Source organism: Ornithorhynchus anatinus, chromosome 9, assembly GCF_004115215.2.
Source record: "Ornithorhynchus anatinus isolate Pmale09 chromosome 9, mOrnAna1.pri.v4, whole genome shotgun sequence".
Classification (NCBI taxonomy): Eukaryota; Metazoa; Chordata; class Mammalia; order Monotremata; family Ornithorhynchidae; genus Ornithorhynchus; species Ornithorhynchus anatinus.
This window is the reverse complement of record NC_041736.1, coordinates 40,423,584-40,443,064: the sequence shown is the minus strand read 5'-3', so window position 1 is coordinate 40,443,064 and position 19,481 is coordinate 40,423,584. Positions and strand designations below refer to the sequence as shown.

At 61.8% G+C, this 19,481-nt stretch overlaps 2 protein-coding genes across 2 annotated transcripts; both read right to left on the bottom strand.

Moving 5' to 3' along the window:
• Nucleotides 1-214: 214 nt before the first annotated feature.
• Nucleotides 215-4,613, bottom strand: ZNF513 (zinc finger protein 513). The gene is made up of 4 exons (XM_029071538.2): nucleotides 4,518-4,613; nucleotides 3,520-3,696; nucleotides 1,243-1,812; nucleotides 215-1,116 (listed from the first exon to the last, which is right to left on the bottom strand). Exons 1-4 carry the CDS (start codon nucleotides 4,555-4,557, stop codon nucleotides 284-286), a joined length of 1,620 nt encoding a protein of 539 aa, XP_028927371.1. The 5' UTR covers nucleotides 4,558-4,613; the 3' UTR covers nucleotides 215-283.
• Nucleotides 4,614-5,423: 810 nt separating this feature from the next.
• On the bottom strand, nucleotides 5,424-19,235 carry PPM1G (protein phosphatase, Mg2+/Mn2+ dependent 1G). The gene is made up of 10 exons (XM_029072434.2): nucleotides 18,980-19,235; nucleotides 10,598-10,667; nucleotides 9,775-9,860; nucleotides 9,318-9,450; nucleotides 8,226-8,659; nucleotides 7,506-7,640; nucleotides 7,142-7,376; nucleotides 6,920-7,049; nucleotides 6,213-6,315; nucleotides 5,424-5,782 (listed from the first exon to the last, which is right to left on the bottom strand). The coding sequence occupies exons 1-10, from the start codon at nucleotides 19,118-19,120 to the stop codon at nucleotides 5,573-5,575; spliced, it is 1,677 nt and encodes a 558-aa protein (XP_028928267.1). The 5' UTR covers nucleotides 19,121-19,235; the 3' UTR covers nucleotides 5,424-5,572.
• Between the last annotated feature and the right edge of the window lie 246 nt (nucleotides 19,236-19,481).

Here is a 19,481-nt window from a genome sequence, read left to right as displayed (position 1 = left end):
CCTCCTAGTCCCGCAGCAGAGGTCGCCACATCCCCGCTCCCACCCCCACCCCCCCTCCCCGACCTCGCCCCCGCCGCCAACCTCCCCGCCCCCCTGGGGCTCAAGGAGCGTCGGTCAGGGCGAGGCCTTCTGGTCCACGAGGTGGCCCCTGAGGGGGCGGGGGGCCGGTCCGTCCGGATGGGGTCGGGGGGGGGGGGGGGAGGAAGACGGGGGTCGGGGGACCGAGTCCGGCGAGAGCCGCCCGCCCGCCGGCGAGGGCGGGTCCGTCGGGGGGAGACGGGGCTCAGGGCGAGTCCGGGCGGAGGCCGCGGCCTCCGGCGGCGCCCAGGGCGGAGGGGGCCCCCCGGGGCGGGCCCCAGGGCTCCGGGGCGGCGTGTCCGGGCCCCCCGCCGTGGCCGTGGACCTTCTGGTGGCGCTTGTAGTTGTCCCAGTGGCCGGTGGTGTAGGCGCAGGTGGTGCAGCGGAAGGGCTTCTCGCCCGTGTGGCGCAGCATGTGGCGCTTGAGGTTCATGCTCTGGTTGCAGCTGTAGCTGCAGAGGCTGCAGCGGAAGGGCTTGTCGCCGGAGTGGATGCGGCCGTGGCGCTTGAGGTTGGCCAGGTTGCCGCAGGCGTAGGGGCAGAGGGGGCACTTGTAGGGCTTCTCCCCCGTGTGCACCCGCTGGTGCCGCTTGAGGTTGTCCAGGTGGGCCGAGGCGTAGGGGCAGCGCGCGCAGCGGAAGGGCTTCTCGCCGCTGTGCGTCTTCATGTGGCGGGCCAGGTGGTTGGGGTAGTGGGTGGCGAAGGAGCAGAGGCTGCAGGCGAAGCCCTTGTCGCCGGGCCCGCGGGGGCCGCCCCCGCCGGCCCCGCCGCCCGGCCCCCGGGGCCCGGCCCCGCAGCGCCCGCGGCGCCCGCAGCCCGCCGCGCCGCCCTCGCCTTCCTCCGGCTCCCGGCCGCAGCCCCGGCAGGCCCAGGGGAAGAGCAGGCCGGGCAGCGGGTCGGGGTCGGGGCCCGGGCCGCCCCCCGGCCCCTCGCCCTCCTCGCGCAGCTGCCCGCGGTCCGCCCGCAGTCCGCAGTCGGGCAGGAAGCCGGCGCCGCCCGGCGCCACGCGGAGGCTCAGGTCCGGCGGGAGGACGGCATCTGCGGGGGAGGCCGGGGGGGCGGAGGAGAGAGAGAGGCGGACCCCCCCGGCCGTCACCCCCTCGCCCTCCCCGGGCCGCCCCCGGCCCCCCGCCCCCGGCCCCGCCTCGGCCGCGCCCCCGTTACCTTCGGCTCGGCGGGGCGCCGCGCCCTCCTGCTCCGGGGGGCCGGGGGGCCGGGGGGGCCGCGGGGCGCAGCAGCGGAAGCCGCAGGTCGGGCAGGGAGGGCCAGGGGGGCCAGCGTGGGTGCGCTGATGGCGCCTCAGGTTGCCCAGGCTGCTGCAGGCAAAGGGGCAGCGGGGACAGCGGTATGGTTTCTCCCCCGTGTGGGTGCGCGTGTGGCGGGTCAGGTTGACCAGCTGGGCGGAGGCGTAGGGGCAGCGGCCGCAGCGGAAGGGCTTCTCGCCGCTGTGCGTCTGCATGTGCCGCTTCAGGTGGCTCGAGTAGTGGGACACGAAGGCGCAGAGGCGGCACGAGTAGAGCAGCCGGGGGGGCAGCGGGGGCCCCCCGCAGCAGGGTCCCTGGCGCACGGGCCCCCCGCACAGGTGGCAGGCGGGGCCCGGCCTCTCGCCCCCGGCCTCCCCGGGGCCCCCGGCCGGCTCCTCCGCCTCGCTCTCCGCACTCAGCGCCCGGCCGCCCCCAGACTCGTCGTCGCTCAGCCCATAGGGCAGCCCTGGCCGGGCCCCCAGGGGGTCTCCTGGCGAGACAGACACGGGAGGGTGGATTACAGGGGGGTACGGCCAAGCCCCAGGCTCCCCCCCGCCGCCGCCGCCGCCGCCTCCTCTCCCTTCGGCCTTTCTAGGGCTGTCGGGCCTAGACCGACCTCCTTCCTCCCCCGACCCCCAGCCGCCCCCGCTCGCCCGGGCTCCCCTCCTCGCGTTCCTGCCTTCAGCCGCCCCCCGACCCCGGTCGCGGGGGACCAAAGACACTATCGCCAGCTCTTCCGTCGAGCCTTTCCCACCCGGCCTCCAACCCGGGGCGGGGACCCGTCGCTCCTACTACTTCCGAGGAGCGCTCGGCTCCAGAGGACGGTGGCCGTTCGCACGACGCCTTTCCACTTGCCCACACACAAAAAGGGGGGGGGGGGGGGGAGGGATGGATGAGTGAAGTTCAACGGGGATGAGTGCCAAGGGATACGCTTGAGAAGAGAAACGAATTGCCCAACAGAAGAGAGGACTAGCTCTGAATGGAGACCTCAGATAAGGATCTGAAGGGGCAGACCGGATCCCAAAACCAAACACGCGCGTGCACATACACGTGCCGCTTCCCACCTGCACCCGGGCGGTATCCACGAGAACGGGGCCCGTAGGGCCTGGGGAGAAATCTTCCCCCTAAACTGTGACCCGGTGGTCAAGGCTCCTACCAGAAAACTTGGGCCCGACTCCGACCCTTATCGGACGGGAACGGGGCGGTGGACAGAGTCGGGGGAAGAGATCGCGAAAGCTCAGCAAAGAGCCGACCGTCCGAATCCCGGTCCTCGGAAACGCTAGAACGGGTAATCTGAGCGGGTCTGAATCTAAGGAACCCCCGGGGCGGGCACCCGTCTGCCTCAGAAGTCTAATGACAATTTTGTTCGGGCGTCCGAATTCCCCACGACCCGAACTAGTTTCGATTCCGACTGGGCTGGCAAACGAAGCTGTCTGCCGGGCGCGCTTCATCTCCTTCATCCCGCCGCAGCTCCCGGGGGCTGGCGGGGTTGGGAGAGGAGGAGTTGGGAGGAGAGGTTATGAGAGAGCGAGGAGGAAAAAATGGCTTATACGAGAAGGTTTAACAGCTTTCAGATTTATGGAGAACCATAGACGAGACAGATGTGCTCCAACGAGAGGAGATGAATGGGCTGGAAGTGCAGCGGGAAGACAGGGGAGGTGTAGACGGGAAGGGCCTCCTGACAGGAAGAACGGGGGCCGAACGCCGAACTAGCGGAGCGGGTGAGGGTCCTTCCCCGGAGCGCTTCAAGAGCACGCAAGCCGAGGGAGGGACGCGACTGGGAGCGGGCAATCTGATCCGTCCACGGACCGGAGGGCAGGGGACGGGTCGGCGGGGGGCCCCGTTCGGGCCAGCGCCAGCCCCCGCCTCTCCGTTGGCGGCGGCGGCCCCGGGCCGGGCTCCACCAGGCCCGAGGGGGAGTAGGTGGGGGGCGAGGGCGGCTACCTCCCCGACCCTCCCGGTGGACGGGGCGGATTCCGCCAGCCCCTCCCAGCCCTACGACTCCACGGGTAGACAGACGCCAGGACCACCGGTCTCGGACGGAAACAGAAGGGGACGGGTGGGCGGGTCAGAGGTTTGGAAAGTCCTGCCTTGCTCTGCGGGACGGAACCCGGCTCTGCCCCTGCCTCCTCGCCGCCGCGTCGTCCGTCCCCACCCCATGCAGAGGGCAGAGACCCCGGGGGGCCTCCGGACCCACCTTCCGAGTCCCTCCCGAAGCCCATGAGCCGGTCGCCGCCGTCACCCTCCTCTTCCTCTTCGTCGTCGTCGTCGTCTTCCTCTTCCTCCTCCTCGAACTCGAGGTCTTGGCCCAGCAGCAGGTCGCTCTCCAACACCAGGGCCCCCGGGCCCTCGTCCAGGGGGTCCTCCGTGTCCACTACGGGAAAGGGCACGGCCTGCTGACCCCGCTCCCTGAGGACCGGCTCCCCGCAGCCTCCTCCATCCTCGCCACTCACACTGTCCGTCACCAGTGGGGGGGGGGGGGGGAAGGAGAAGAGGACGAGAAGGGGTGAGGAGGAAGAGGGAGGAGGAGAAGGGGGGGAGGAGGAGGAGGAAGGGGCGAGGAGGAAGAGGGAGGAGGAGAAAGAGAAGGGAGGAGAAGGAGGAGGAGAGGAGAGGAGGGAGGAGGAGAAGAGGAGGGACGAGGAGAGCAGGGAGGAGGAGGAGGAGAGGAGGGAGGAAGGGGGAGGGAGGAAAAGAGGAGGGAGGAGGAGGAGGAGGAAGGGGGAGGGAGGAGGAGGAGGAAGGGGGAGGGAAGAAGAGGAGGAAGGAGGAGGGAGGAGGAGGGGAGGGAGAAGAGGAGGAGGAGGGGAGGGAGAAGGAGGAAGGGGGAGGAGGATGAGGAGGAAGGGGGAGGAGGATGAGGAGGGGGGGAGGACGAGGAGGAGGGGAGGGAGGAGGAGGAAGAGGAAGAAGAGGAGGAAGGGGGAGGAGGAAGGGGGAGGAGGAGGGGGGAGGAGGAAGGGGGAGGAGGGGGAAGAAAGGGGGAGGAAAAGGAGGGGAGAAAAAGGAGGGGAGGAAGAGGAGGACGAAGGGCGGAGGAGGAGGAGGAGGAGGGGGGATGGGGAAGGAGGACGACGAAGGGAGGAGGAGGAGGAGGAGGAGGAGGAGGAAGGAGGGTCCCGGCCAGTGGGTGCCCCCCGCGCGCCCCCGGCCCGTCCCCGGCCCGTCCCCGGCCCGTCCCGGGCGCGCGCTCACCTTTGACGGGCTGCGGGTGGCTCTGCTTCCTCCGGGGCATCGTGACCGGCTCCAGCCCGACCCCGTCCGGCCCCGCGGCCGCTCCCCGGCGCCCGCCCCGCCCCGCCCCGCCCCCTCAGCCTCCGCCCCCCCGCCCCGCCCCCATCCGCCGCCCGCGGTCCCGGCTCAGCCCCCGCCCGCCGCCGCCGCCGCCGCCGCCCACCAGCCCGCCGCTCCTGCCGCCGCCGCCGCCGCCGCTCCCATTCATGGAGCCCCCCCCGCCCCGCCCCCCCCGGCCCGGCCAGCAGCTGGTAGCTCCGGACCCGCTTCCGCTTCCGCCGCCGGGGACGGCCGGGCCCGCGGGGGCCCACGGGACTTGTAGTTCGGGCGGGCGCTTCCGGGGCTCTGCTCCCCCTGACCCGGAAGCGATCGGCCGGGGGGGGGGGGGGGGGAGAGACCAACCGCCGGCGGGAGGGCTAGGGCGGCGCATGCGCGCTGCGGGCGGAGGCCCAAGCCCCGCCCCCTCCCTCCCTCCGTCCCTCCCTCCCTCCCTCCGCCGGGGAGGGCGTCGCCGGGCGGCGGGGAGTGGAGGGGGGGGACGGGGACGGGACACACACGCCGACAAGAAGGAAGGACACCACAGGGCACGGTTGGGTTTTGGCCTTTAGTCTGAAAAAGTGTCGCTCCAAAGTGTACAACGGAGAGCGGGGGCGGGCGGCCGGGGGCCGGGTCGCCGCCGATAAAAAAGAAAGTCCTTAAATAAAACGTTCGCCGAGTAAAAAGCCCGCCGGCCGGGGCCGCCCTCCGCCGCCGCCGCCGCCGCCGGGGGTCCGGACGGGGTCGGGCCCGTCGCCCCGCCGCCCGTCGCCCGCCCCGGGGGCCGGGGGGGAAGCTGGCGGGGCGGGAGCCGGGGGGAGGCCCGCGCCGCGGCGCGCCCGACGGAGGGAGGGGCCTCTCCGGCGGGGGTCCCCCGCCGGCGCCCCGCCGCTAGGCTAAAAGAAAAGACAAAGACTCGGTCGGTCTCGAGTCCGGCGGGCTCGGCGGAACGGTCCGGGAGCGCGGGCGGCCGGCGGTCGCTATTCCCGCTTGGCCTTCTTGCTGTCGTCGCCGCCTCCGTTCTCCTCGGCCCCGTCGGGGGCCGCGGCCGCCTCCTCCAGTCTCCGCTTGCCGCTCTCGGGCGCCGCGGCCGCCGCGCCGCGGGGCTTGAAGCAGATGATGATGCAGGTCATGTTGTCGCAGCCGGTGCCGTCGCCGGAGGTGTCGGGCGCCAGGCACTGATCCAGGAGCTGGGGGGGGGGGGGGGGAACGGGTCGGCTCCGTCTTCCGATGGGGGTCGCGGGGCCGGATCCGGCCGGTTCGGCTACGGGGGCGCGGGGGAGAGGGGCCGGCCCCCCCGCCCCACCCCGGGGCTCTCAGGAGGCGGGCCCCTCGCCGACAACCCCCCGTTGAGTCGCGGGATGAAAGGGAGGGTGCCCCCTAAGCCGGGGGTCGGGGGGGCAGAAGGGCCGCTCCCGTTCCCTCTTCATTGCCCCCGCTCCTCCCGGCCACGAGGTCTTCTAGACCGGAAGCTCCCTGAGGGCTGGGAACGTGTCTTACTGCCGTGCTCTACTCTCCCAAGCGCTTAGTACGGTGCTCTGGACGAGGCGAGCGCTCGAGGAACGCCGCTGACCGACCGAGGGCGGCGAGCCCCCTCCCCTTCCCCGAGCACTCCCTCACCTCTTCCACGATGGAGGAGAGCAGCCGCGGTTCTCCGTTCTCATCTCTCTGGCCGATCTTGGCTTGGACGAAGTCCACCACCTCCTGGCTGCTCATCACGTTCCTGGGGCCAAAGCCGGGGCGGGTCAGAGCCCCTTCCTCACCCACGGGAAGGGCCCCGGCGCGGGCCGCTCTCGGCTCGGGCCGTCGGACAGCGGGAAGGGCCCGGACTACCCGATGGCCGGGAGGCCGGGCTCCGGGACCGTAACTCTTTTGGAAGGCTGGAGCCCTGAAGCTAGAGGCAGCTAAAGCCTCATTTTCCCCTTTTCCCTCTGCTCCTCCACCTCTCCCTTCCCATCCCCACAGCACTGTACTCGTCCGCTCAACTGTATATATTTTCGTTACCCTATTTATTTTGTTAATGAATTGTACATCGCCTTGATTCTATTTAGTTGCCATTGTTTTTACGAGATGTTCTTCCCCTTGACGCTGTTTAGTGCCATTGTTCTTGTCTGTCCGTCTCCCCCGATTAGACTGTAAGCCCGTCAAACGGCAGGGACTGTCTCTATCTGTTGCCGACCTGTTCATCCCAAGAGCTTAGTACAGTGCTCTGCACATAGTAAGCGCTCAATAAATACTATTGAATGAATGAATGAATGAATAGAGGTTGGGTGGGGGGTGGGGGTGTCCCCTTCTCCTTCTTCCCCACCCTCGCCCCCCCTACTTACCAGATCCCATCACAGGCAATGACCATAAAGTCGTGGTCCTCGTTGAGCGTCAGCACCTTGATGTCAGGCAGCGCTGAGATCATCTGCTCCTCGGGTGGGAGGTTCTTGTTCCGCTTGTAGAAGTGGTCGCCTGAGGTGAGAGGGTCAGGGGTTGTGGGGGACGACGACGGGGACGGCGAGGACCGCGCCGAGACCCGTCCCCGGAGCCCCCGGTCCCCTTACCGATAGCCCGGGAAAGGTTGAGGCCGCCGTTGACTCGTCCGTCCATAGTGACCTTGCCACCGGCGTTCTTGATGCGGGCCAGCTCCAGCTCATCTTCGGGCTTGTGGTCGTACGACATGTCCAGGGCCTTGCCGGCCTCGGACACGACGCAGCGGGAGTCCCCGGCGTTGGCCACGATCAGCTGCTTCCCCCGGATCAGGGCCACCACTGCCGTGGTGCCGCTGTCTGAACCGGGCTGGGGAGGGAGGCGGGAGAGATGCGGTCAAGGAGGTCGCTGGCCTCGGGGGAGCCGCCGGCCCCACGGAGTCAACCCTCCTCCGGTCCCTCCTCCTCCTCCCCCCAACCCACACCCCCCGCCACGGACCTCCTCTTTGCCTTCCATGCCGGGCAGCATCATCTCTTCCTCCTCTTCTTCCTCCTCCGCCTCTTCTGTGTCGTCCTCATCCTCCTCGTTCTCCACTTCTTCGCTGCTGTAGCCGTCTTCATCCTCGCTGCACTCCTAACAGAGGGAGGGGGCCGTGTGGCTAAACCTGGACTGCCCCGGTAGCTTCGCTGCCAGGACTCCGGGCCCCTCCCTCCCCCTCCAATCCCCGACGCCCTGCCCTGTGTAGTCGTCGTCGGTCGGGGCGGGGAAGGGCGGCGAAGGCTTGAGACGGGCCCAGGCAGGAATCACCGGCAAAAAAAGCCGCGGGGCGGGGCGGGACGGCTAGCCGGGCCGGGTGCCCATCGGGGAGGTGAGACCTGACTCGACGGCCGGCACACCGGACGCTCGCCCCAGCAGTGACACTCGACTGGTCTGGGAGACGACCAGGATGCTTAAAGAGTATAGGAGGAATCGGGGCACGGGCCCCGTCAACCCCCGGGGAGCTGGCCGCCGGTCTTTGGATGGCCGAGGGGGACGACCTGCTTCTACGACACAAGAAGGCGAATGGGTAACAGCCGCCGGTGGCCCCGATGGACCCTGGGGCTTAAGGAGGCCGGAGCTTAGAGACAGACGGGGAGAAGAAATCCATGGCGGGGACAGGAAGATCCCTAGCTCCGGGGAGACGGACCCTCTAGCCTTTCTCCCACCACGGGCTCGTACCTCGCTGTCCTCCTCCTCTTCTTCTTCTGCCTCATCCGATTCGTCCTCACTGTCCTCAAAGAACTTGGACTTAGCAGCCCGGGGAGGCTTGGCAGGGGAGGAAGAGCAGGAGGGCCCCGCCTCGCCAGTGGAGGGGACGGCGGGCTCGTCGCCCCGGTCCGCCTCGGCCCTAGCCCCGCGCCGCGGACCGGAGGAGATGCCTGCGTCTGCCTCTGCCGCGGGCCCGTTCTCCTCTACGGGTCGCTCCCCGGCCGGCTCCTCGGGCCCCGCCTCGCCATTGAGACCCTGGGTCCCCGGCTCCTCGCCTGGCCCCGTTCCAGTGCCCGCCTTGCTGGAGGGAGGGCCCTTATGGCAGTTCTGCCCATAGCGTGTCAACAGCTCTTCGATAGTCATGGTGGCCTCTTCGTGTAGCAATGCCGCTTCCTCATTGTCCACTACGGGGAAGAAGCTGAATCAGGGCACCTTCACGACAGCATCCTTTCATCAGAGTTCCCATTCCCCTCGCCCGGTCCGGCGGTCCCCAACTCTCCGCCCAGATCGCCCACGTTCCCCTCGGCTCGGGGCCTCTCGGCCCGGACCCTCAGCTCCTTTCTTGATCGGGTCCCGGGCTCTCCTCGCCTTCCGCCCCCCTCCCCACTGCCCCCAATCTGGGGGGGCGGGGGGCGGGGAGGGGGCTCGCCTCACTAACGGACGAGAGGAGGTACTCGCAAGCTGGAAGCAACACCTGAGGGAATGACCCAGCTATCCAGAGCCCTAGAGGCAACTGCTAACGAGCAGGAGTCCTGCTCCAGTTCTGACAGACGGAAAGAAATTCGGGTTACTCCACACACACACACACACACACACACATGTGCGCATGCGCGATACAACCCAAGGATGGTTTAAGACCCACTGAGAAAGGAGGGAATGGACTCTGCTCGGAAAAAACTGTCAGGGGACGGGGCGTCCCGGGGTCCCACAGAGGGCTTCCCAGGCCGCCTCAATGCCGAGCGCCTCCGCTCCGCGAAGCGATGCACCGGGGAGGCTGAAGCGGGGTTCTTAGGCGATGGTGATCCCCGTCAGAGACTGCCGAACTACGAGGGCCCCACTCACCGTCGTCCTCATCGGCTACTTTCTCCTTTTCATCTTCATCCTCGGGAGGCCGCCCCGCGATCTGGGCCAGCTCCTTGATGACCTCCTCAGTGGTTAGTTTGGCGTCAATAGCCAAGAAAGCATCTTCCAAGGCCTAAGCACAAGCACAATATAAACCTGGATGGGGGGGGAGGGACCTCAAAGGAGGCAGAGAATGCAGGAGAAAAAGGGGAAAAAGGGGGAAAAGGGGTCCACCGCCCGGGGGGGGTGGCCGGCGGAAGCAGACTCCGGGGGAGGGGAGGGGCGATACGGAGCAGATGCCTGGGAATGACACCGCGGTCGGGGGTCGGGGAGCTCAAAGCCAGGAAAGGGAGGAGAAGGCGAGGAGAAGAGGGGGCAGAGTGAAGAAGCTGGGCCTGCAAATCACGGATTAGAAGGAAAAGGAGGGCAGAGGTGGGTATGAGATGGACCACCTTACCTTCTGTAGCTTGCCTTCCTTGTAAGCCTTCTGGTCTTTGATGATTTCAGGGAGGTACTTGGCACAATAAAGAGCAACTTCTTCCCCTGGAAGGAAGAGGTGGTCACCCAGAGAAACCCTCACTCTCCCCCTCAGGGCTTAAGCCTCTTTACACCGGTAGCAATGATTAATTGTGGCACTTGTTAAGTGCTTCCTTCTGCCAGGGACTACACTAAGCCCTGAGGTCGATTCAAGAGAGTCAGGAAAGAAACAGTTCCTGTCCCACCTGGGGCTCGCAGTCTAGGGCTTAATCTTCAATATCAATCGCTCCATCAACGGTATTTACCGAGCACACAGTCTAGGGCTTAATCCTCAATATCAATCAATCAATGACATCTACTCAGGGAATAGGAAAACAGCTACTTCGGACCAGTCTTTTGGGTTTGTGTTTTTCTGACCTCCAACTTCCGAGTCGATCCTGATAAGGCGGGGAATTGCAGCCTGAGATAGGTTTCCCTAAGGCAACGGGTCCCCGACTCCAAGACGGACCAAGAAACAGGCAGAGGCTGAAGGAGAGAAATCCTAGTCCCAGGAGCCCCTACAACCAACAGGGGAGTCTTGGTCGGATTAGTGGACGCTAACAAGGATGAAGCCCCTAGTAGGGAACTGATACTGCTCTGTGCCTGGAGAGCAGAGGCCTGGTTCTAGAGAGGGAGATGGTGCCTGAAGGCCCAGGGCACCCGAGGAGCCACCAACCAACAGAGCCCTTAGTTCTCGCCTTAGGACACGCTGCGGGGAGGAGGCCCCGGGCTCAGGGCAGACGGGCCGACCACACTGCCGTTACCTCCGTGTCCGTCGTAGACCGAAAACATGGCTGTCTCGCTGTCCAGCTCGGGGATACAGTTGTGGGCATCCTGGAAGAAGAGCAGAATCAGCACGTGGTCCCTGTCCGCAATTCTGAGGCGCAAGATCTACGCTATCTGGGATGAAATCCCTTTTTGTCACTTTGATCCACCTCCACGATCCTTCGGTAATCTCGTCATCAGCAACGGTACTTACTGAATGCTTACCGTGTTCTAAGCGGCTGGAAGAGTACACTACAAGAGAGTTGGCAGGCGTGTACCCTGCCCAGAGTGAGCTGATGGTCTAGAGGATGGAATTATTTTCGCTCGGGGAACGTCCCGACTGAGAGATGGATGACTTCAGGGGGCCAGGTAGACTACAGCCTACTCGAAGTCTCAGGTCTCGTCTCTCTCTCTCTCTCAGTCCGTTCACTCCTGCCTTTCCCTAAATTTCACCGCCTCCCTAAACATTGTTTCTCATCTCTGTCCCTTAATTTTCTCCTCTCCCTCACCTGATCTTGGTGTGAAATGCATCCCACCACATTTCCACACTCCTCCACAACGGCCACGGGACAGCTCAGACTCCACCGACCCCGAGCCGTCAGCGAATCCTTTCGCCTTCCTCCGCGAGGTGCCACTTAAAACCCATCCTTCTCTCCCTCCTACACGAATCCTCGCCCAGACTAGGGTCATCGCCTGTCTGGATTCCCACCACTTCTGATCCCCCTACCATCTTAAAACACTTTCCTCGAAGGACCGGAACTAGGATTTGGTCAGGGGGGCTGAGCCCATTCGGGGCTTGAAGCCCTGTAGGTCTCTGCCCAAACTTGGAACTTTCCCTTCCAGGAACCACACTGACAAGGACACCGTGAGGAACAAAAACGGTTCTGGTTTAGGGGTGCAGAGGTCCGTGCTTCTGGGCTTACACCCCCATTCGGAACAACCTGGGGCTCTGAGCTCCTCTGGACTCGGCCAGGCCAGGAGCAGTCGGTCCCCTTGGTCTCGGAGGGCGAGCGGGACCCTCAGCTAGCCACCTCCCGAGTGTTCCCGGTAGGGATGTGGGACAGAGCACTCCGACGATCCTGCTCCGTTCTCCTGGAAGTGAGTCACCGATGGGAGCTGATGGGAAGTGATGAGCAGCAGAACTTCAATGCGGGGAGAACCTCTAGGGCCCTTGAAGCAGCCCGTCCTTTTCAGCAGACCGTCCTTTTCAGCAGACCGTGTCGGGGTGGAATCGGAACCCAGCCCAATTTGGTAAGGATCTGGTACGTCAATCGGCTTTCTGGGGCGGGGTGTGAGAAGCAGCGTGGCCTAGGGGATAGGGCATGGGCCTGGGAGTCAGAAGGACCTGGGTCGCGATCCCGGCTCTACCACTCGTCTGCTGTGTGGCCTGGACCAAGTCACGTCGCTTCTCAGGGTCTCAGTTACCTCATCTGTATAATGGGGATTAAGACTGTGAGCCCCGTGTGGGACTGAGACTGTGTCCAACCTGATGACCTTGTATCTAGCCCAGCACTTAGAACGGTGCCTGGCACCCAGTCGGCGCTTCATATCGTTTTAGAAAAAAAAATAAGAAAAAGAGAAGATCCTATTTGAATTCTCTCCTGAACTGCCTTCACTCAAACTGCTCCTTGAAGCCCTTGCCCAGCAACCTGGAAACTAACACGGGCTACTGAGCCCACCCCTCACCCCACAGCGCTCACGTGCACTCATCCATCTGTAATTCCTTTCTCTGCCGTCTCCCCGTCCAGTTGGCCTCAGCTCCTTGCGGGCAGGGGTCCTCTCTACCTACTCTTATTACTTTCCCAAGTGCTTAGCACAGGGATTGAAGGATTGATCCTGAGCCTGTGACTTAGCTCTGGGCCAAGCTTTCCAAATTCTCTGCACAGACTTTACAACCTAACCCTTTTCTCCCGCTCAGTGTAGAGCTTCCAAAGTTCTCTCAGTTCTGACCAACTCTTAGTCCAAACGCCATCCATGATCCTTTTCCTCAAATCACCTACGGGGGCCCCGGGGCCTGATCCCAGCAGCAAGTCCGGGGCCCCTCTGACAATATGTATATATATATATATATTTTTTTTTTACAGTATTTGTTAAGAGCGTACTAGGTGCCAGGCATTGTACTAAGCGCTAGGGTCGATACAAGCTAATCGGGTTGGACCCAGTCCCTGTTCCACCTGAGGCTCACAACCTTCACCCCCATTTTACAGATGAGGTAACTGAGGCACAGAGAAGTGACGGACCACAGGGCGGGGCCAAGCAGTTAACGTTAGGATGGTGGAGTCCTTCAGGGTTCTTTTACAGGTACAATCCCCTCCTCACTGTAGGCAGGGAATGTGTCAACCGACGCTGTTCTCTCATCCTCTCCCAAGCACACGCTCTGCAAACGGTAAGCGCTCAGTAAATACCACTGACTGATCGATTGACTGCTCCAAAAGGATTCTCCAAGCCTCGTGGTCTTCATTCTCATTTGGTACACCTCACAGCCTGGGAGGTAAGTGACATTACAATCCATATCACGCCCAGCCCAGCGAGAGTCTGGAGAGAAGTGGCGCTCAAAACTCTCAGGTCTCTGCACAGTTCAGTAACCCTAAGTCTCATTAGGCTGCTTAGCTGTACGGAAAGGCCATTATTTTGGACTGACTCTAGTCAGCTCGATTGCAAAATGTAACCCGCCCGAGTCAGCGATAGGGCACTCGCTCCTCACTCTTCTCTAAAGTGTTGTTCTCTCTCCGCGGGCCCTAATTTTGGCATCACCCCAAACCTAGGGCAAATCCATCAACTGTACTTGAGCACTGGAGTAGGCGCTTAGGAGAGAATAGTACAACCGAGGTGGTAGATATGTTCCCTGTCCACATCGAGCTCCCTGTCTAGAGGGGAAAAGCAGGAAACCCATTCGGAAGAAACCTGTCCCGAGGAGACCGCAGACGGTGCCAGAAGACCACAAAGGGCTACGGATTTAGTCACGGGACCCAGAAACCCCACTTGGAAACTAAATGGACAAAGAAAGCAAGAATGCATGAGAAACACCCGACTGCTCGTTAACACGCCTGTAGAGGAAAACTGGCCTTCTAGGTATCAAGGCATTCTTCTCTGAGCAGATCAAAAATGGTCTTTCTGTTGACTTTCGGTCCTACCTCGGTCGACCAACTAAACCACTCTGATCCGTGCAAGTTCCTCCCTCCCACCCGAGCACCAACATGGCCCCAGACTTCTACGAAAGCCGAAAAAGACAAGAGGATCCCTTCTAATCTACTGTGCTCTACTACGTCTTCCCATTTACGCACTGATACTGGAGGGGTTTAGCCACGATGGGCTTGAGGTTTTTGCAGTGCCCTTGGGCGGGCCTTTAGGAAGAAAGCATCTTCGTGAACCGTGTTGATTCCCAGTCAAAGGGGACGTGAACCGAATGCCAGGGTAAAAATGAAGTCGGGAGGGAAGGGCGACTGGGGGACTATCAAATCTAGCAGGAATCAATTGATAATAGTATTTACTGAATACCTACCGTGAGAGCACTGAACTGAATGCTTGGGAGTGTACGACTGAGGTAAGGGACGCAAACCCTGCCCTCAAGGACCTTACAATTGAGTGGGATAGGCAGCCATGACTTGCAGGTAGGGAGAAAGAGAGAATGAAAAGATGGACCGGTGAGTAGAATAAGTGCTTATCTGAAAAAGTACATCCATTGGTAAGCTATGAGGGGCTGTGAGTGCCAAAGTGCTGAGGTGGGAGGATATAACTCGAGGAGAAGAAAAATTGGCCAGGGAACACCCTCCCCCCACCCCGAGGTTGGATTGTATGAGGGCTCTGAAGATGGGGAGCACCTCCAATGAAGAACTCTTTAAAGGGAAGACTTTCGATGAGGTGGAAAGAGTTTTCGATAACCCAGAATGACTAAGCTCCCCCACCCCTTTTCCCTTCTCCCAGTCCCTTCTGCATCGCCCCGACTTGCTCCCTTTGCTCTTCCCCACTCCCTGCCCCAAAGCACTTACGTAGATATGTCTAATTTATTTTTATTAGTATCTGTCTCGCCACCTCCAGACTATAAGCCTGTTGTGGGCACGGAATGTGTCTGTTTTTTGTTGTACTTGTTGCGCTCTTCCAAGTGCTCAGTACAGTGATCTGCACAGAGTAAATGTTCAATAAATACAACCGAATGAAGGAATGAACCCAAGTGAGGGAAGAGTGAAAAGACCTCATTGTAATTAACTGTAGCAACTTTAGGAAGAGCTGGCAAGAAGGAGGCCCAAAGACGAGTGCTAGAGGTCACCCGGGGAAGCTCCGGGAAGATCTCTGCACGACACATAACCTTTGGCGAAAAGTCACGCGCTCTCCCGCATGCCGAGAAGGGACCGGTTCTTGGAAGAGAACTCAGCTCTCCCATCTCTGGGGTGGGGTAAAGATGCCGTTCAAATAGGAGCCCCACAGGAGGTCGACCAGAAAAACTTTAGAGAGGGCGCTCAGTAGATAGGACAGCGAGAGAGCAAGGTAGCTCTGGAAAGAGGATGATTCCAGAGAAAAGCATGGAATGAGAAACCTTAGAGAGAATGCCTAATAATAATATGAACTGTGGGATTTGTGAAGCACTTACATGTGTCAAGCACCATACTAAGTGCTGGGGTAAATACAAGATAATTGGGTCCCACATGGGTCCCCCATTCTAAGTAAGAGGGAGAAGCGTCCCCATTTTGCAGATGAGGGAACTGAGGCCCAGAGAAGTTAAGCGACTTGCCCAAGGTCACGCAGTGGAGCCGGGATCGGAACCCCTCCCGGGCCCGTGCTCTTTCCGCTAGGCCACACTGCTTCTCATCAGATGGAGGACTGCAGTTCACTAAACTCGGAAAACTTTAACACTTTAACAAGAGGTCTCAGAGGCAAAAAAAAAAATGATGCAATGCTCTAAATGAAAGGATCGATCACAGAGGGGATCTAATCCATCCCTCGGCCCCCAGGCAGAGCCTCCATTAACCACCATCGTCACCCTCGGCATTTACTGAGCTCCTCCTGTGCCCAGCGCTGGACTGGGTGCTTGAGAACTTCCAACAGAAGAATAAGGCACGGCTCCCGCCCACCTGGAGCTTAACCAACCGAAAGATGAGAAAAACATCTATGCTTCTCAAAAGACTCGTTCCTGCCAGTCGCTTTCCCCGCCACCCAACATCCAAGTCTCATTACTACAGACGGGCCAGAAAGGATTGCGACGGGCACTGGATCAGTAGCAATTCAAGGCCAAAGCTGCCTAGTCCTGCGCTGCCAGGCCAGGGCCGATGCCCGGTTTGGCAGAGAGCGATGTGGGGCTTCAGGCCGCAGGCCTGAAACAAAAAGAATCGGCCTCTTCGGCACGGAGGTGCCGGGCGCCTTTGGTGACCTCAGTTCACGGCTCACTCCGGTCTTTCTTAACTAGACCCTCCGTTCAAGGTCAGGCAAGGTGTCGGACAAAAGAGGCTGCAAGACAAACTGAGGCCATTTTAGAAGCTAAGAGAGTTCTTTTGGACAACATTTCCCCTGAAATCCTCTTCTGCTTTTCATAAAACTCCCCCAACAACTAAGCCCATCGATCTCCACGGACCTTTTCCTCCCCATTTCTTTTACCCGAAGTAGTTGAAAATGCTTCTCATAAAAAAACCTAAGGGAAAACACTGCAGTTGTGGGGGAAAAAAGTCAGCGGGGACGAAAACCTGTTAAGGGAGACTCTTAGCCGCTGACAGGGACAGCTATGGAGAGGAAAAAGAAATCAAGCACGGTGCCAATCTTCTGGTTAAGAAAAGAAAGGGGAAGGGGGGGGAAATCCTGAGAGTTTATTTCAGAGTCTTCAGAAGTTCCTAAAACGTTCAAGAAAAAAGTTTCAGAGAGAACCTCAGGTGCTGAAGAATTTTGCAGCTTCTGAAGCTTGGTCCTGGAGCTTCGTGATGGACACGAAATCAATCGATCAGATGAATTTACTGATCGCTTACTGGGTGCACAGCGTCGTGCTAACCACGTCGGTGAGTACGACAGAATTAACAGACACGTTCCCTGCCCTTAACGAGCTTAGAGTTGATGAGGCGTCTCATACTAAGCCATCAACTTCAGAAAGCTCAAGTTCATTTTTTTATAAAGATCACCGGGCCTGAACCCAAAATGGGAGTTAGGGGAGAAAAAAAAAAAGGGGGGGGCCGTATCTTCCCCGGTCAAGGCCACTCCCTGGTCTTATCAATCACCACCGACTTCCCTTAACACCACTTTCTGCTCAACTCCCTCTCCTCTTCCTCGACTACTACTGAATGGGAGGGGAGGGGGGCAGATCTTCAGGAAGCGGTGACGGCAGGTGTGAAGCAGCGTGGTGGAGTGGAGAGAGCCCGGGCCAGGGAGGCATAGGGTCCTGGGTTCTAATCCCGACACCCCCCCCCCAACACCTCTTGCCTGCCGTGTGAGCTCGGGCAAATTGCTTCACTCCTCTGGGCCTCAGTGACCTCATCTGTACAATGGGGACTGGGACCCCCACAGGGGACAGGGACTGCGTCCGACTCGGTCTTGCTTGTTCTCCGCCCCGGCGCTTAGTACAGTGCCAGGCACGGAGCAACCGCTTGACCAAAACCATCATTAAGCGCTTGACAGATACCATTACTACCGTCGTCACTACGAAGAAGGATTCTTATAATAGTATTATGATTCTCATTATCAGAGAAGCAGCGTGGCTCAGTGGCAAGAGCCCGGGGTTAGGAGTCGGAGGTCACGGGTTTTAATCCCGGCTCCGCCACCTGTCAGCTGGGTGACCTTGGGCAAGTCACTTGACTTCTCGGTGCTTCAGTTCCCCCATCTGTAAAATGGGGATGAAGACTGTGAGGCTCACGCGGGACAACCTCATTACCCTGTATCTACCCCAGCGCTCGGCACACGGTAAGCGCTTAACAAATACCAGCATCATTATCATCACTGAGAAGCAGCGTGGCTCCGTGAACGAGCCCGGGCTTGGGAGTCTGAGGTGGTGGGTTCTAATCCCGCCACATGTCGGATGGGTGACTTTGGGCAAGTCACTTCCACCTCTCTGGGCCTCAGTTCCCTCATCTGTAAAAGGGGGATGAAGACTGTGAGCTCCACGAGGGACCACCTGATGACCTTCTATCCCCCCAGGAGCTCAGAACGGTGCTTAGCCCGTCGTCAGCGCTTAACAAACACCACCGTTAGTATTATTCTTAGGGATGAGACTAGTCCTCTAGACCGTGACATTATATTAGTATTATTCTTAGGGATGAGGCTAGTCGTCTAGACTGTGATATTATTAGTATTACTCTTGGGGATGAGACTAGGCCTCTAGGGTGTGAGCTCGTTGTGGGCAGGGACCGTGGCTCATTATTGTTGGGTTGGCCTTATTCCAGGCGCTCGGCGGAGTGCGCTGCACACGGGAGGCGCTTACTACGTACGACTGAGGTCTGGGGGAGAGCTCCCAGCCCGCGCGGAGGGTGGAGGCTGCGACGGGGACCAGCCCCTCACCTCCCCCCGGCGCTCTCCCGACCCCCAGCCGTTCATATCTTGATAATTGCTCTCTTCTTTCTGGGTCTCCCCCATTTAGACTGTGAGCCCGTCATTGGGCAGGGACGGTCTCCATCTGCTGCCGAACGGTCCGTTCCAAGCGCTTAGCGCGGTGCTCTGCACAGAGTGAGCGCTCAATCAAGACGACTGAATGGACCTACCGGCTTTCCCCGGCTCCTGCAGGGACGCCCTCCTCACTGGGCGGATGCAGCAGAGCGGCTCAGTGGGTGGAGCCCGGGGCTGGGGAGTCGGGGGTCGGGGGTTCGAATCCCGCCCCCGCCACTTAGCAGTTGGGTGACTTTGGGCCGGTCGCTTCACTCCTCGGGAAAAGGGGGGTGAGGACTGGGGGGCCCCACGTGGGGACCACCTGACGATCAACCCTTGGGGCGCAGCGGGGCTCAGGCTCGGGCGCCAGGGGTCATGGGTTCCAATCATGCTCAACTGTGTGATTTGGGGGGCAGGTCCCTTCCCTTCTCGCAGAGGCGGCGCGGCTCGACGGAAAGAGCCCGGGCTGGGGAGGCAGAGGTCGTGGGTTCGAATCCCCGCTCCGCCCCTGGTCCAGTCACTTCTCTGGGCCTCAGTTCCCCCCTCTGCAAAATGGGGGGAGGGGGGGAACCACGTGGGACCACCTCATTCCCTTCTATCTCCCCCGGCGCTTAGGACAGTGCTCTGCACCTAGTAGGCGCTTAGCAAATACCGACGTCGTTATTATTTTCTGGGCCTCCTCTGCAAAATGTGGGGTGCAGCCCGGGAGCCTCACGGGCGACCCCCCGGATGGTCCCGTCTCTCCCCCAGCGTTTAGGACAGTGCTCCGCACCTACACAGCCGGGTGTGCAGAGGTTAGTGCGGTTGCGAGGCGGCGGGCCGCTCACCTCCATGGAGACCCGCCAGCCCTGCATGGCGGAGAAGCCGTAGGGCAGCGGCAGGCGCGGGGCGGCGGCGGCGGCGGCGGCGGCGGCGGGTCCGTCCCCGGAGCTCTTCACCGTGTTGGGCTGGGACAGGTAGGCGCCCATGGCGGAGGCGTGCGGGAGGCCCGGCGGCCCGTCCCGAGCCGAGCCGGACGCACCGACCGACGGGGATCCCGGGCGCGAGGCGCGGCGGCGCTAACGGGACCGGACCGGAACCGGAAACGGACCCCCGCCGCCGGGGGGGGGCGGGCCTTAGCGACACTTCCTTAGCAACGCCGGCCGCTTCCAACCGTCCGCGCCAACTGCCGCTCTCGCGAGACCTCCCCCTCCGCCGACCGTCCCGCTCTCGCGAGACTCGCCCCCTCCCCGGCCAACGGCCCGCCTTCCCGCTCTCGCGAGACTTGCCCCCACCGCCCGCCAACGGCCGAGGGCCGTCCTTCTCGCTCTCGCGAGACTTGGGCCGGGC